General features: G+C 40.0%; 1 protein-coding gene across 2 annotated transcripts in view; it reads right to left on the bottom strand.

Annotated features, from left to right (window-relative positions):
* LOC125228220 (2-oxoglutarate dehydrogenase, mitochondrial-like) overlaps positions 1-15,982 on the bottom strand; it is a 42,983-nt gene extending 27,001 nt beyond the window's left edge. Inside the window, exons 1-14 of one of the 2 annotated variants that reach the window (XM_048132708.1) lie at positions 15,903-15,982; positions 14,280-14,405; positions 13,790-13,874; positions 13,230-13,330; positions 11,469-11,610; positions 10,721-10,799; positions 9,523-9,699; positions 7,513-7,661; positions 6,797-6,882; positions 6,272-6,451; positions 5,341-5,521; positions 4,575-4,793; positions 2,565-2,758; positions 447-575 (exon numbers count right to left, since the gene is read on the bottom strand). In XM_048132708.1, the coding sequence (XP_047988665.1) occupies positions 447-575; positions 2,565-2,758; positions 4,575-4,793; positions 5,341-5,521; positions 6,272-6,451; positions 6,797-6,882; positions 7,513-7,661; positions 9,523-9,699; positions 10,721-10,799; positions 11,469-11,610; positions 13,230-13,330; positions 13,790-13,874; positions 14,280-14,405; positions 15,903-15,980 (1,926 nt within the window). In that variant the 5' untranslated portion in view covers positions 15,981-15,982. Of the gene's footprint in view, positions 1-446; positions 576-2,564; positions 2,759-4,574; positions 4,794-5,340; positions 5,522-6,271; positions 6,452-6,796; positions 6,883-7,512; positions 7,662-9,522; positions 9,700-10,720; positions 10,800-11,468; positions 11,611-13,229; positions 13,331-13,789; positions 13,875-14,279; positions 14,406-15,902 lie in introns of those variants that run through there. The other variant, XM_048132709.1, reaches the window with a different exon arrangement.
* Positions 15,983-17,547: the final 1,565 nt, after the last annotated feature.

The following is a 17,547-nucleotide window of genomic DNA, read 5'->3' as shown; positions in this document are numbered from 1 at the left end:
ATTTACATTCAGAGCAAAAACTACAGATCGCTGCACTAACGAAAACGCATACAATCATATGAATGTTTATCTATTAAATTAAATGTTGACGAACATTTGTACGTATTGACTGCAACTAGCAACTTTTTTAAAGATTAGTATCCTACCGACTGCGCCATATCGGTAGCCATACACGTACGGATTTGTCCGTCGGATCTGCCTGACAGATGTGTCCGGCGGACACATCCGTCCATGTGTGGCGAGAAATAGACACAAATTTGTCCACGGACAGATACCCGGCGGGAAATTTATGTTCAAAGAAAAGCAAAAAGAGATACTCGTACACTTCTTAGAACTTCCTAGTTATCTATGTCATGGAGTACCTCTAAGCTATTTCCGCATGATTGGTGCTTGATTCTAACAAGCCGAAATAGAACCCTAATGTTTTATCATAAGACTATACATACCTGTTTCTCCCTGTTCTGCAGGATCCTGACGATACCCTTGTGGAGCTCAAACGCCCAAGGTTCAGGTGGTTTGCAGTAATGGTTGGCTATGGTGTTGATAGACGTTTGACTGATCCCGGTCGGTTGGATCTGAATAAAACAAATAGTCTTGTTAATGATTGACTACGTTATACAATCGTCCCCTGTGTGGTGACGGGTTAAGAATTTCACCACCCCCTTTCTTCCCGTGGGTGTCGTAGAAGGCGACTGTGGGATATGGGTTAAATTGTGGCGTAGGCGAGAGGCTGGCAACCTGTCACTGCAATGTCACAGTTTAGTTTTCTTTCAACCCCTTTTTTGCCAAGAGTGGCACTGAAGCTTTAGTAGTTTCATGTGCTCTGCCTACCCCTTTATGTGATACAGACGTGATTCTATGTATGTGATATACTTAATAGAGCTTTTCTGTTAAGTACCATGTTTATGAATGATGATGATGTATAATGGCAGTCACTTTCGTAAAACTGGTGTCAACGCCAAATAATGGGATTATTTGTCAAAGAGGACCCCAGCAGAGATTACTTGGCACTAAAGCATTATCCGATATCCGGCCGCATACTGCGCAATTATCCCGTATTCGGCCGGATAGTAAAATGATAGTATAGGCTGAATACCGGATATCCGTCGCATTTCTAATGTAAACGCAGATGGTATACTCTTGGGTCGACTCGTTCGTTTTTCGTCACGTTCCTAAAGGCCATGCCAGGATAAGCTAAGTGAATCTGCCCCCAGCGAGTTTTGGCTTGAATTTTTTTTTTATTGATTCGTCTTTGTATTTGTATCGAGTATGCCAAATTTCAGCTCCCAAAACTTTATAGTTTAGTAATTAAAAAAAAAACGAAATTTGAACTTTCTTCGATATTTTTTTTCTGGGCAGCCGATTTTGACGTGCGTCACGTATATTGTGCATGTAGGTAGGACAATTATATGATATTAGTTTTGTGTTATATTGCCATACAAAAACTTAAAAACAATTTTTTTTTAAGTATTATCATGCAAGCGACACCTCCAGATTTTTCATCAAAGTAAGCCTCTTTAATAAGCTACCAAATGAATATAAATACACACATATCAGAGTACCAGTGGCGGAGCGTCTATACAACTCGATTCCCAACGGGTTCCCTAAAATTCTCTAGTATCTATAGAAGTCCATACAAAACAGATGCCAAAAACCCCTCCGGCTTTACCAACAAAACTTTTCACGCGCCGCCACTGCAGTGTACATATTACTCCCATACACGCTCGTTAAAACGAATCGCTGTATTCAATTAAAAAAAACACCTAGTTCTACCACAGATAAAATTAAGTATTTATATTCATTTGGTAGCTTATTAAAGACTTTACTTTGATGAAAAATCAGGAGGTGTCGCTTGCATGATAATACTTAAAAAAAAATTTTTTTTTTTTTTTTTTTTAAGTTTTTTATGGCAATATAATACAAAATTAATATCATATAATTGTCCTACCTACATGCACAATATACGTGACGCACGTCAAAATCGGCTGCCCAGAAAATAAAATATCGAAGAAAGTTCAAATTTCGTTTTTTTTTTAATTACTAAACTATAAAGTTTTGGGAGCTGAAATTTGGCATACTCGATACCAATACAAAGACGAATCATTAAAAAAATTCAAGCCAAAACTCGCTGGGGGCAGATTCACTTAGCTTATCCTAGCATGGCCTTTGTCCGATTCTGCTTTCGTCAGCCATTCTTCATTCGTCAACTTAGTCTGCAGTCATTATCGTCTTTGACCATAATGAGTTGTTGGCTTTTTTCTTATTTCGACTCAATCGTTTTTCGTCAATTCGTATTTGGTCACATTCTAAGTTGGTACTACCGACCTAAGAATACGAAAAAACACGAAAAACATAGATTTAACAACGAACATACCGAAAGAAGATTATGACGAATACAGAACGAAACGAATTAAGATAAAGATGAACAACGAAATTGACCGTAGTTGAGAAAGACCATCGATGATCGTGACGAATAAAGAATGGCTGACGAAAGCAGAATCGGACAAATTTAGGAACGTGACGAAAAACGAATGTGTCGCCCCAAGATAAACTGATGAACAAACCTTGTTGGGATCCACGGCTTCAAAGAAGCCCGTCCAGGGCGTATCGACCCAGTCCATGATGCTGAGCTTGGTGATCTTCTTGGCTAGCTCGAAGTGCTGGTTCAGCGTGTCCGTGTATTCCTTCTCCCATTTCTTGATGTCCGCGTCGCCAACTGTTCCTTCAGCTTTTAGCTTGTCGCGGTACACTTGATCCACTGGTGAATGGGAATGGGAATTGTTTGAATGGGTCTTTCTTTGACAGTTTTTTTAACCCCAGACGCAAAACCGACGGGGTTTTACAAGTTTGACGTGTCTGTCTGTCTGTTTGTTAGTCTGTCTGTATGTGTGTGTGTGTGTCTGTCTGTGACATCATAACTCCCGAACGGATGAACCGATTTAGATTTGTTTGAAAGCTGAATTAGTCGGGACTGTTCTTACTATGTCGGGGTTTCTTTCAAAATTAAAATTTTGTGGTTAGTTTATTTTACCTGTTGGTGTGTTTATAGTTATTTGTTATACAAGGGAGCAAAGTTGTATTTTAACGCCGAGTTAGCCTTAATGTGAACCTATCGCGATCAATTGAGGGACCACATTCTACATGCCATTTTTTCGTATTGAGTTAGCAGAAAGGAGTCACAATTAATGAAATTAGTTTTACAAATCTTTTACTAAGAATAGTCATTTACAGAACTTGTAAATTTGAAGTGGATTATGAAATATGGATACCTGAATGCACGACTGATCCACCTTTAACCGAATGTAACTTTTTTACTTTTACAAATTATTGGTTGAATTTACAATCGTTTGAGAACTTTTACTAAAGACTGACACATTCAAAAGCTCTAAAAATGGACCCTCAATGCACATATTTTAAAGCAGTTAATTTGACTTTATTGTCCTTATAGTGGATAAAATGGCGTTGATATTAAAGGACAAAACACGTGTTTTTGAGCTAGTGAGGGAATAATATAGTTTTTCTCAAACATGGTATGAAATATTGATGTTATGTGCCTTATAATGCAGCGAAGTATGACGTTGCAGGTGCGGCTAGGACGATTGATAGATAATGGAATTTCATACAAACCTTGCAGGCCAAGGCCGGCAAAGTCCTCTTTTTTAATTTCCAAACACAGATATTTGTGACATAACATCCAGGTATTTAGCCAATTAAAAAAAAAACTATAAGGGGCTTTATAGACGTGCCGACTGCAACTGGTACGGGCCCTAGACAATATTTGATTTTGGGTGCGTTTTCATACAAAAAAATTTTTTTCGTTTTTTTTTGAATTTTTTTTTACTTTTTGTTTTTTTATAAGCGTATACGGGGTACCAAAGGGGAACGAAAATTCGATTATTTTTGCGCTACGACGCACCGTTTAGGTAGGAGATACAGCCATCCAAAGTTACTATTTTCAGTAGACTTTATTTATTTCATACCATGTTTGAGAAAAGCACTATACATACCTCGGCGGGAAATGGGGTTGCCCGCCTCAGACCTATCCGGCGTCGCTTCGCTCGGCCGTCTATATGTCTTCGGCCGGCAACCCCCTTTGTCCCGGCCTCTGTAGTAATGTACTATTGTAAGTGTCTTAAAAACTAGTGACCGGATTGCAGCAGTTTCCGAATGTTTTTTGTTAATGCTAAAACTACTAATCACCTTATTCATAAACGTTCACTAAAGTTATCAAACCGATAATGTTCATTTGTCCCTTTCCGACGTATTGGGGTGATAGAAAGGGACAAACGAACTTCATCGGCTTGATAACTTTAGTGAACGTTTATGAATAAGAGGGCAAGAGTTTACCTGTGGAAGAGTAGTGTTTATGCCAGTTTATGCTACCTATTTGTCCTGTAATGCCGCAGTTAAGTTCAATTTTTGTTGTCCGGGTTTTATGTACTTTTATTTTAGTATTATAGCCTGTAGACGGCACTGTGTAAATTTTCAAGAACGGAACGGTATACCTTTTCCCTATCTTACAGTTGAATGGCAGTAAATGCCTGTTCTTTTATAGTTTATAGTGAGTATTCTACCTGTCTTCATAGTTTTAATCTTCTTGTACATGAAAGGCTGCGTGTACATAGGCTCGTCCTCCTCACTGTGTCCGAACCGCCGGTAGCAGACCAGGTCGAGCACTATGTCCTTCTTGAACTTGCAGCGGTACTCGATGGCGATTCGAGCGGATTTCACGACTGCCTCTGCGTCATCTCCGTTTACGTGGATGCAAGGAGCGTCAACGCATTTGGCGAGGTCTGTAACAACAAAGTATTTGTTTACGTCACGGTTCAACATCTATTACTTATTTATTTAAAGCCTGTGTCCCACTGCTGGGCTCCCCCTTGGATTCCCACTCGTCCCGGTTATGAGCGATTTCACGCCAGTCGCTGAGATACACGTCCAACCGGCGTATTATGCTTCCAATTTTATCACTTATCCACGTGGATAAGACATCTGTCACTCTCACACTGACATACTTGCCAAAGCGCGACGGATACTTTATCCAAATAGATATATTAAGAAGCATAATACGCCGGCTGGTCGTCCCGGGCCGTCCCAGTTCGACATTTAAAGGCCCTAAAAGATAAATTTCATAGCATAAGGTTGATAGAGCATGCAGCTTTATCAGTGACTCTCTGACATTTCAAGTTATTTTTTTCTGAGATAGGATGCCAGAAAGTCAAACAAGGAAAGAAAATGGACGACGAGGCTGGTCTGCTGCGTCTGTGTCATACACTACACCCTGGTATAAAGACTGGGTCACCGATCACCATGCATTAATATACGTAGCGTGGTCAGTACCTGAGCAGTAAGGCGAGCTCCTCGAGAACCGTGGCTCGGTGGTGTAGCCGATCTGGTTGTTGCACACTATGTGTATGGAGCCGTGGGTGGTGAATCCTGGCAGGCTGGTCTGGTGCATCGTTTCGTATACCACGCCTTGGCCCGAAAAAGCTGCGTCTCCGTGCATTATGATAGCCATTGTCTGATGGAAATATTAAGATAAGGGTTAGAAAATAGTAAGATCGTGTCGGTCTGGAAACGAATTCCACAGTTTAGCTGTGTAGGTCTGTATTTCGTTGGGTGAATAAGATCTGATCTGCATATTTTGCTCCCTCCCTCCCAAACTGCTTACCTTTTGAACATGGCGCAGTCGGTAGGACATAGTAAGGATTTCGAGTAGGGAGCTACTGATTGTATCCAAAACTACTTCAATGTCCAAAAAACAACTAGTGGCGTACCTAACATGCTGCAAAGTAGCAAAATATCTGGAAATACAGTTTCCTAAACTGTGCTGTTCGGTCTGACACCTTTTTAAAAGGTGAGGAATTGAGGATACAAAATGGTGTCAAAGTACAGCCATAGCAAAGGGAACAAAAAAACAGATACAGATTTAGTGCGAAAAGATTTCCCTTCGTATTTTTACGGAAACGTACGAACGTCTCATGCTATTTCAGTCAGTTTCAGTACAAGACGTACTGACACTGTCTGGACTAGCATGACAACTACGAATGTTTCCGGAAAAATACGAAGGAAAAGCTTTTCGCACTACATCTTTAGGGTCCCCCCACATCTAGCGTCTCGCGAGCGTCGCGTCGGGCCAACTGCATGGGCAAAGCCTGACGCCGCGTCGACGTCGTGTCGACGCGACGTTTTTCCATACAGTTGGCCCGACGCGACGCTCGCGAGACGCTAGATGTGGGGGGACCCTTACTACAACACTGGAAGTGCTTACCTTATCCCCATTGGAGTCTCCCTTCCAAAACTGCTCGGCTTTAGTCTTCCCAGCGACCACGGGCCCGACCACCTCTAAATGGGAGGGGTTGGCGCTCATGGACACCTTGATGTACTTGTTCGTTCGTCGGATGAAGCGGTGGATATATGTGCCCAAGTGGTACTTGATGTCACCGGATCCCTTCAAGAAATTAATGGATAGCTATACTACTGCTTAGTAAGTTAATGGGAAGAAGACTATACCAATTGGGAACAAAGGGCTAGTCGAGGCAGGTTTCTGAGTTTGTGTGTTTTATGAGAAGATGTGTCTAATAATATTTATTCAAAGCAAAATAAATATTATAGTACATTATTGCACAGATATACAATTATACATAGAAAACATCCATGACTCAAAAACAAAATATCTGTGCTCATCACACAAAATGCCCTTATCGGAATTCGAACCCAGCGCTTAGCAGGCAGGGTCACTAGGCGCTAGACCAGACTGGTCGTTTAAGAGAAGACTAAGTTGTAGTGTAGGTACCGGCTCTTTTGGCTCCATAGGTTTGAACTGTGCGAAGATATCTGTGAGCTGTTTCCGACAAACATTCACCAGCATGTTCAATCGCCCTGCAACCGAAAAATAAGATAGGGAGGGGATTGGACGCGAAAATGGGACAAGAGAATTATTTGTAATTCGGGAACCCCGTATAAAGCTACCCGAAACTCATTGTTACTGGAAAGTCGGCACCAAATTCAACATCACAGTAGCAAAAACCCGAAGTTAGTTGTAGGTATGTAATAGACAAATTTTGATAGCAAATGAACATAATGCATACCCCTACTAAGTATTTTAATACTTTCGAATGTTTATAATTATTTGTGAGATTCAAATGACCTTAATATTGATATGATAACTATTCGATTTGATATTTATCTTCCGCAAGTTTCCTTCTTAAATTTGGAACTAAAACACTATCCGGTATCCGGTCGTATTCTACGCAACTATACGATATTCGGCCGGATAGGAAAATGTGGCTGGATAGGCCGAATTCCAGTTAGAGACCGGATATTCGTTGCATCTCTATTGTAAACGCAGATAAACTGATGAATTCAAACCTTGTTAGGATCCACGGCTTCCAATACCGGGTTTAGTTCAGGTATTAAGAAAAATGCGTCAGTGGAGTAAAGATGCAAGGAGGAGAAGGTATTTTCAAAAGTAGAAAGCGGGAAGCAGCGTGGCTAAGGGCATATGCGTACCTCTGTGTTGCATGCCAATAATAATAGATTGCACGCCAAGTCTAGTGGCGGTGTCTACGATTTCTTCCAGCATCGCGATCATGCTCTCGCCTCCTTCTAGACCGAAACGTTTCTCCGCCGGCCATTTTGTTGCGAAGTATTTTTCAAGGCTGAAACGTATTACATCATCTATATCAAATATTACTAAAGAAGTTTTGGTACTTTGTGACACGGTATGCATATCCTGCAATTGGTATTGGGCCTGGGTGGTATGGATTTAATAGGCCTTATAGATCGGCATTTGTAAGGCCTATTGACGCTAAAATGAGGGGTTGCTCTAAAAAATTCGTTCACCTTCCGGGAGTAGCTCTATCTACACTACACCCTAAACGCGTTAGTCCCGAGAAACAAAATTTCCGGTCGCATTTTTCTCCACTTTATATTTTAACCAATTGTTAAGTATGTTGAAATACTGAGGTTTTTTACGAGTGTCCATTCCCTGTCGCTTTTTCCCCTAAGTTAATATAACGTTCACTCGGCATATGCGAATTGGAACGTAATAAATTAGTAGGGAAAAGTTTTGCTACGCGGCACTATCGCGTTTGGGGATTTGATCCAGCGCCGGCCCGTGCACTCGATCAGGGTAGAGCGAGTTTGAGTTTCGGCGCCCTTGGGAATAAGTTTTACGACGCAGATAAAAAAAACGCGAGCGTAGCGAGCGCGAAATTTTTTTCATAGTATTGCCGTAGTTTGAAGATTAACGCAATACCTACAGATTTTATGGATTTCATCATACAGAGTACGAATAAAAGGACAAGGGTTGAAATTTCGCAGTCGCGCCCTAGTATGGTTGTGGGGCTGAACGTGGATATCAGGTACATAAAATAAGGAACAAAATGGAGTACTATAGTGGCCAAGTCAGGAAAGCAGACTTGAAATGAAAACGCGAGCGCGGAATTTTTCCTAAGTAACTAAAAGAGATCTGATATAAATAGTGAGCGCGAGCGAAGCGAGCGCGATTTTTTTTTCCTATTGACGCAATTTATTAAGACTCAACCCGCTAGCGGGGAAGCAGCGAGTTTCAAGCTTTGATCTACTGCAGAGCTGCGGTCTTTGGCATATTTTAGGGTATTTTGACTTTACAGCGCCTATGTTCCCGACTTTTAGGCCTTATATTTCGCCATCACTATTATAATTAAGACATTAACTGCGAACTCGATCGTCACCGTCGGGATGCCCATTTCGGTATTTTGCCACTAAGTGCCCTTCGGGATCTTAGTCCTTTGAAGTTCGCTCATTAAGTATCTCCTGTGACTCACAAAATTGCGCCTCTCTGAGACGTTTTGCGCCTTTGGCTTTATGACGAACTCCGCTATGGACTATCGGATAGACTCATAATTTTGCATTTGGATAACGTAACTTTGTCGTTGTGCCGCACAACAATGTGGTTCGTCAAGGGCTAAAATCCTCCTTTTACGGCGCCCTAGCAACAGCGCCCTTATGAATGTTGGTATATGTTAGCAATGTGGTGCAACTTTCCACAACCTGAATTACAAATCTAGATTTTCAATAGCTGGATTAATTCCAGACTCCTCTCGCCGGTTTGTGATAATTTTTTTTTGTATGGATTTTTCCACATTCTCGATTTTGGCGCCCCCTTACCATGTGGCGCCTAGAGCGGCCGCTCCACTCGCTCTACCCTTAATCCGGCCCTGATTTGATCTAGCTATTCCCCTCAGGCACAGTATAATAAAGAGTACTATCGTACAGTATGGCCACTCCCGCTCCCCTCTGAAAGTGCCGCCCACCCCCTCTCGGTTACCTGACAGTTACCGCCTGTCAAAAACGCGAACATTCGACCTGTCACATCTCACTCATACAAGCATGGTACGCGTTCCCCTACGCGACCTTAGAATGTGTGTTGGGAACGCGCCTCTTTCATATATTTGTTCGCCAGTGTCCGAAATGTGCCTCAGGGTACCCAACCGGCTTGTAAAAACTATTTAATGTAGCTATTTGAGTGTTTCTCACAAGACAGCCTTAGTGAGCCTCCTCATGATGAGCCGCTTCTCCTCGACCGTGTGGTCGTAGGAGCCAGGCTTCTCGATCCGGTCGCGGATGAACTGCACGGCGTCCACGTCGAACAGGTGCATGTACTCGATGCCCAGCGGGCCGCAGTACACGTATTCTAGACGCCTTATTATTTCCCTGAAACAAACATCATCTCAATCGTTTTTTAGGGTTCCGTAGTCAACTAGGAACCGTTATAGTTTCGCCATGAATGTCTGTCCGTCTGCGATAATCTCAGTGACCGTTAGCACTAGAAAGATGAAATTAGGTACCAATAAATCACGCCGACAAAGTGGTAAAATAAAAAGTGGAAAAAAATGTTTTGTTAGGGTCCCCCTATATTAAAGTGGGGACTGATTTTTTTTTTCATTCCAACCCCAACGTGTGATATATTGTTGGATAGGTATTTAAAAACCGGCCAAGAGCGTGTCGGGCCACGCTTAGTGTAGGGTTCCGTAGTTTTCCGTATTTTTCTTAAAAAATACTGAACCTATCAAGTTCCAAAACAATTTTCCTAGAAAGTCTTTGTAAAGTTCTACTTTTGTGATTTTTTCATATTTTTTAAACATATGGTTCAAAAGTTAGAGGGGGGGGACGCACTTTTTTTTCCTTTAGGAGCGATTATTTCCGAAAATATGACGATTATCAAAAAACTATTTTAGGAAACGCTTATTCATTTTGAAATACCTATCCAACAATATATCACACGTTGGGGTTGGAATGGGGTATTTTTTTTAACTTTTTATTTTACCACTTTGTCGGCGTAATTGATATACATATTGGTACCAAATTTCAGCTTTCAGTGCTAACGGTCACTGAGATTATCCGCGGACGGACGGACGGACGGACGGACGGACAGACAGACATGGCGAAACTATAAGGGTTCCTAGTTGACTACGGAACCCTAAAAAGAGAGAGCGAGCGAAGTACGTCGCCGAGCGAAATTAGCTCGCGCTATTATCGCGTCTCTTTTATTTGCACGGGAGCGATTATATTTTAGTCGTTTCTATCACTAATCACTTATCCGCTTTTGGTGGGAGCAGTGCCTAAATGCTGTAACTTGTATTTTTATTGCGAACCATAAGCGAAGAGGCATATATTTAGGCGAATAAGTAGGCGTATTTAATAAGAAAAGGACGGGTTGAGATCTAAAATTTACCTTAACGTTAATGCATTCTCAGAGCCACCGATGGATGTTCTCTCTGGGAGCTCAAACACCATGTCCATGTGTTCTTCTTCTGCAATGACAAATAAAAACAAATTTCGTATCAAACTCCCTACGTTGGTGGCTGAAAGTTGCACAGGAATCTATGCACCTACATAAAAGATGTCAAGAAAGTTTATAGTCTAGTTATTCCCCAAAAACGCACTGGTGGGCTTTGTAGCAGTGTGTTTTTGGATTTTAACGCACTGTGTGGGTGCGCGGGCGGGTGGGTGGAAGGTTAGCGGGGTTGCTTGGGAAAGTACAAGCGACAGAGTTGACTGGAGGAAAAGAGAGGGAGGCCTTTGCGTCAAAATCCAGCAATCAGTGTGTATTTCATGAAAGTTATTCTAGAAAACTATGTATAGTAAATGCATAATCATAGAAAAAGTATTGTATGCAACGGTGTTTAACCGAGTCAAAACATTCTCGTGGCGCCTTTATTAACAATTTTGTGCTTCGCCTATAATTGTTACCCACGCCACTCGCCTTTTTTGACCTCTTTTAACCACCAGTTGCATTTTGCACAAAATACCTTTTTAGGCAAATTTGGATTTCTTTCAACCCCTTTTTGCCAAGAGTGGCACTGAAACTTAGTAGTTCATGTGCTCTGCCTACCCTTTTATGGGATACAGGCATGATTATATGTATTATATGCTTAGATTATTATATGTATGTATGTATGTGTGCTATTTTAGTTTCTTACTCAGACTGGTGCCGAGCTCGCGCGCCACGATAGGGCTCTTCAAACCCGTGTCGCCCCTCTCAGTCTTTCTGAATTTGTAAATCATCTGCGCAGGTATCATCAGGTTTAGTGGATCCACTTTCGCTAAGAGATGTCCGCGTGCCTGTTACGGTAAAAATAAATAAAATGTAACCTTTATACTTGATGCTAAGTAATCTCGTATGACTCTTTCAGCTGTGCCATTTTACGTTTTTATGCACGACCATTTTATATGAAGTTGATGTTATCGTCCGCGCGGACCTGTCACATTATACTTTCATATGTGTGGGTAGTTGAATAAATATTCAGTCTTAGAACCAGCTTACGTGTGTTATTTTATTTATTCCTCCGTCTCAATATATATTTTACATGGCGCAGTCGGTAGGATCCGAACCTACGCTCCCAAAGGAAATCTGAGATCCAATCGGCCCACTCCACGCTCCCTGAACTTAATAGAGGTACATATTACAGTACGATTAACATCAGTTAATGATTCGGGTTTTATATCTATTGCTCGCACTTATGCCATCCTCCCGATAAGAGCCGAAGCCGAAAGGGTAAAAACCGAATCGTTAACTGAGTCCGGTGCCAATCGCTCCGCGTGCCACTAAAGTGTATCTTTCCTATAAATATATACACCTACCCGTCAGCAACGGGAGCATTCCAACGTGCTGTCCCATTCAAATGCAATTTATTTCGTGTCCCAATTTTTTCAGCGTTTTAAAGCAGACGGTCATTTTTCTATACTTAATTCTGCATTCACACTGCCTTACAAAAGAGCCAATTAGCAGAAAATTTGCCTGTGTACGGGACAACGATAGACTATTTCCTGGAATGCTCCGAAGGTAGATTTAACTACCTCTAATACCTACTACTTAAGTACCACGGAAAAGAAAAAGCTGAGACATGGTGTGGCAGCTTTCGTAGATTTTTTGTAGGATTTTTGATTTCGCATTTACAAAAGCAAAATTAGAGTTTCTGTTAGGACTGGAAAGAAAAATGGTCCTTCGAACCGGATGTATTTTAATGTTTGCAAAATGTTGTAAAACAAGAAATTGTAAATTACCTACCTACATATGTAGTCTATCTATCTGCAGGTTTCTTAGGTAGGTCAGTAAAGTAAGAATCATTCTCAGATCAAATGTGACTTTCGGCCGGTGAGGTTAACATGTGATCTGAGGGCTGAGACTTTCTTATTTAACTACTCGACAATGAGTGTAAACTATATAATTTCACCACACCAACTGATAAAGGCTTTCTTTGCCATTCGAAAACAGATAGCAAAATTGCATTTTATCCACAAGAGTGCAAAGTAATTTCATGATGATTTTGAATCATTAACGTTAAATTAAGTATTTTATTTATTTTGATGTTTTACAGTTCATATTTTCATAGTGTTGGTGTGGTAAAAAATCTTGTAACTGTAGTTTGTTTAACATGATACCCGAGCAAGCGAAATATTCCACTTTTTTCGCTGTCGGTTCGAATCTTTCGCTTGCTCGGTATCAATATTGTCACGTGCGGTTAAACAACAACTTTGCCCCCTTGTAAAACAAATAACTATTTCTGTCCGACGGCCGGGAGCGATAATTTTGTTTAGCGCAGCGACTTAAATTTGACGCTTACCAGCCCGAGGACAGAAAACGTAATTATTTGGTTAAATTTAAAATACTTTTATTATATTAGGTATGTATCTCTCGAGCACTCGAAGAAATAAAATAAAAAACAATTCTACTGGCTTGCCTGGTAGCTGCGTATGAGTTGTTGGACCGCTAAATGTAACTTTATCTTCTTCTTTGTATCTTCTTGGTTTTTCGCGCTAGACGTTTTGCCATCTTTTGGCTCTGTTAGTTAAAAAACCGAAAGATGCGTATTAAGTTATAAATTTTAGACAAATAGTTGGCGCTTTAGGTTCGGAATAAAATATACGAGAGTATGAACTTAGTTAGTATATAATTTGTAATTGATTGGACAACCTAACCACAGTGTGCTTATACTGGCCAGTAAATTGACAAACGCTCACGAAACGAAACGCTCGTAGATATCTATCTCTATCGCTCTTGCGTATTGGCACGACGGAGCTAGACTACCTTTCGCGGCGTTTCGTTTTCGTTTCGCGTTGCAGAAATGCCATTCGGCTACGGCACTTTATATCTCTATCGCTCTTGCGTATTGGCGCGACAGAGCCAGACTACCTTTCGCGGCGTTTCGTTTTCGTTTCGCGTCGCAAAAATGCCATTCGGCTGCGGGGCCAGAGCAGAGGGTAACAGGATATAAAGAAGAAAAGAATAATTTATACTTACTGACGGTCGTTGGGCTGAAGTCATTTTCGAATTCCTCAATTTGCAGTTGCGGCCCCGATACGCTGTTGTAGAAATTGTCCCACGACTGTAAATGTTGACAATAATTAGATTTCTAAGTACTTATTAGACGGTCATCCAAATCCGGGATCTAAAACTCCTTCGCTCCTACATTTTCAATAATTTTTGAGTGATATGGCTCGTCGATGATTCCGCCTACGTCAAAGTTTAGGAAGGTAGATACGCGTTTTATGAAGACATATGGATGGTAACGGTGACCCTACATCTTTACCCCTAGGAGCAACCAGATCCATCAGTTGCCCCCTAATAACCTATCAGATTCAACTAAGGAAAACACATTTTACAGTCCTATAAATCCTATAATAAATTGTAGAAATTAAAATGCGGCCACATATAGTGTCAGCCCATTTTCTAAAATTTTAATGATTTAAGAGGGGCGTCCCAACATACTAAATTTATTTTAAAAACTTACAGGATCTATGCTTCCTTTAGTCTTAGACCAATCCAAGTATTGGGCCTCCAGAAAATTGGCATTTGACCCGCTGAGAAATGACTCCGCGTTTTGAGAGTATTTTAGAACTCTGGGCGGACTCCAATACTGCAAATATAAAGAATTAAATCACCAATGATGACCTTTAGTCCTTAGTAAGAAGCTCTACAGATGTAGTTGGAAAAGATTTTCCTTAGTATACGGAAACGTACGAAGTCAACGAACGTGTCAGGCTATTTCAGTCAGTCTCAGTACAAGACGCACTGACATTGTTTCAAGCAGCATGACAAATACAATTGTTTTCGTAAAAATATGAAAGAAAGGCTTTTCGCACTACGTCTAACTATGCGTACCTAATAGTACATTGCTCCTGGAAAGTTATGTATGAAAGATCTTGGCATAATTAATGGAAGATTTTTTTGATTGGGATATGTACATTATAGGCCGAAGTTATTTTTCATCAACCCTCCCCATCCCTCCCGCCTCTGCGTCACCCCTCTTCCCCCCTTAAATAGCCGAAAATGCAGTTTTTCTCGATTTCTGACAAAACTGTTGAAGATACAGAAAAATCGCGTAGGAACAAAGTAATCCTTAATAAATTTACTACAAATCTTTCATTGACACTTTAGTTCTAGCACTTATAGTTTTCGCGTGATCGATCACGAAAGTTGGTCCTTTGCTGCAATTTTCTTTAGTGAATGTTAAGTTTTCTCCCAAAATGCTTACGAAATCGTCGAAGTTTGTTCAATATTTTACTAAAATATTATTTAAACTGAAAATGAATTTCAGGGGGAAAAATCACTACCATGGTTGGGATTTGAACTCACGGCATCTGGATTGATACTCCAGGGCTCTACCAACAGCTACCAAAAGCTCATCCCCAGTCAGCGATATACTACGAGTATATGGATCAATGGTACTCCTAGCGACTACTACCGTGAAAATATTACGTCTTGAATAGTTACTGGAGTTCCAAGCCATATTGGAAATTCCACTCATGGTAGTGATTTTTCCCCCTTAATTTTATTTTAGTCATGAGTTTACAATATTTTAGTCACATCAAACAAATTTCGACGATTTCGTAAGCATTTTGGGCGAAAACTTAACATTCATTAAAGAAAATTGCAGCAAAGGACCAACTTTCGTGATGGATCACGCGAAAACTATAAGTGCTAGAACTAAAGTGTCAATGAAAGATTTGTAGTAAATTTATTAAGGATTACTTTGTTCCTACGCGCTTTTTCTGTATCTTCAACAGTTTTGTCAGAAATCGAGAAAAACCGCATTTTCGGCACTTTAAGGGAGGGTAGAGGGGTGACGCAGAGGGGGGAGGAGTGGGGAGGGTTGATGAAAAATAACTTCGGTCTATAACGTACATATTCCAATTAAAAAAAATCTTCCATTAATTATGCCGTAATTTTAGCTAATTTCCCCGTATTATAAGGTAAAATGAACTACTTATCGGGTTCTGACAACCCACACAGCCCCAGAACTGGCGTGAAGAGCACAAACACTACAAAAGTTCGTTCAGATTTTGGCTACGTTGATCTGTGTAAGATGTTCCCCAATATTAATTTATTATTCATAAAATAAGAATCGACTTACCACGGGATGGTTACGTTTAAAAACTTTGTGAGAGGCATACAGGGCAATCGAGGGGCGAGACAAACCTACCAAAGACATTGTTAATTAAGAAATCTGAAATGTATTTTTATTATAATTTTTGAAATTTGATGAAAAATGTAAATATTTATAAAAAAAGGAAATTAATCTAAATTATGGTTTTATGTTGTTGTTTCTGACATATTAATGGCGTTGTGGAATATAGAACAGATCGTTGTGAAATATTTCTAGCATTTTTATGGCCAGTGTTAGAAAAGTTTGGATTAGATAGAGTAAAATAATCTAGTCTCTTTGGCCAATACCTAAAAAAATATTTCTTACGGAATTTGGAGTAAAAGAGAGAGATGCCAACAATGTGCGATCGCAAGGTTCACGTAGGTGTTCAGGGTACGTATCCAAATGATATCCCTAGCTATCTCTATCGTTCTTTCGTATTGGCGCGCGACAGAGCCAGAATGCGTTTCGATCGGCGTCTAGCGTCAACGATTGCTCTGTCTGCTAAGATCATTTAGTAAAAGTTCTAAAACAATTGTAAAACGAATCTCTGAATTTGTAAAAAGATAAATCAAAAGATACAGCCATTAACATGTGCTCACTCAGTTCTCACAAACTACCAACGAAAACAGTAAATATATTCATTTAACATATAATATTTATATACTAACATTTAGTAAAAAATAGGCCAACCTACCTCTATAAATATTAGATCACCTAGTGACGTATTAAATTTTTTACAAATAGTTTCTTATGCTCACTCAATCCACACACTTTTGAAAAGCCGAATTTTGATAAAAAACATAAGATTTAGACCGCTATTATATGTGTATAGTTTAGTAAAAGTGAAATGGGAATTTGTAAAATACAAAACGAACCACTAACGTGTCAGGTTTTTTTATAATAAATTTTTGTAAGTGCTCACTCAGTCCACACGTTTTGAGAAAGTTAAAAATGTAAATATCTTACGATTTGTAGCACCTAAGACACTCGAAAGTACTTCAACATTTAGTAAAAATTTTTACTAAATATCCACCATCTAATATTTTATATTCGTTGTCTGGTTTTAAAGATATTCAGACATAACTTTTCTCATACAAATGTATCAAGTAGGGTGACCACACTATGTCGGCTCCTGATTTTCCCCACCTTTCCCATTGTCATATTGAGATTGGGGAGTTTCGTTCGTTTAATTTTGATAATATTAAACTAATACCATATTAATTATCCATCTGCAAACTGTTTTTAGGTTATGTTCTTGGCCTAGTGATGATGTGTATTGTGTAATTTTTATCGACGTCAGGATAATAACCATATCGACATGCATGCATTAAAAAGGACATGAATGATAATTGGTAAGAAACAAAGAATATAATACTTCACTAGTAAGAAACCAGAACCTGGTAATCTAATCGCGCTAACAGATGAGCGTACCGGATTTGTAAGTGGGAGCGAGAAATAGTTATTCTTTTCTCGCTCCCACTTACAAATCCGGTAAACTATTATCAAAATTGAACGAAACTCCCCAATCTCAATATGACAATGGGAAGGTGGGGAAAATCAGGAGCCGACATAGTGTGGTCACCCTGCTTGATACATTTGTATGAGAAAAGTTATGTCTGAATATCTTTAA

Source organism: Leguminivora glycinivorella, chromosome 7, assembly GCF_023078275.1.
Source record: "Leguminivora glycinivorella isolate SPB_JAAS2020 chromosome 7, LegGlyc_1.1, whole genome shotgun sequence".
Lineage (NCBI taxonomy): Eukaryota > Metazoa > Arthropoda > Insecta > Lepidoptera > Tortricidae > Leguminivora > Leguminivora glycinivorella.
The sequence above is the reverse complement of the archived record's forward strand: the minus strand, read 5'-3'. Positions and strand labels throughout refer to the sequence as shown.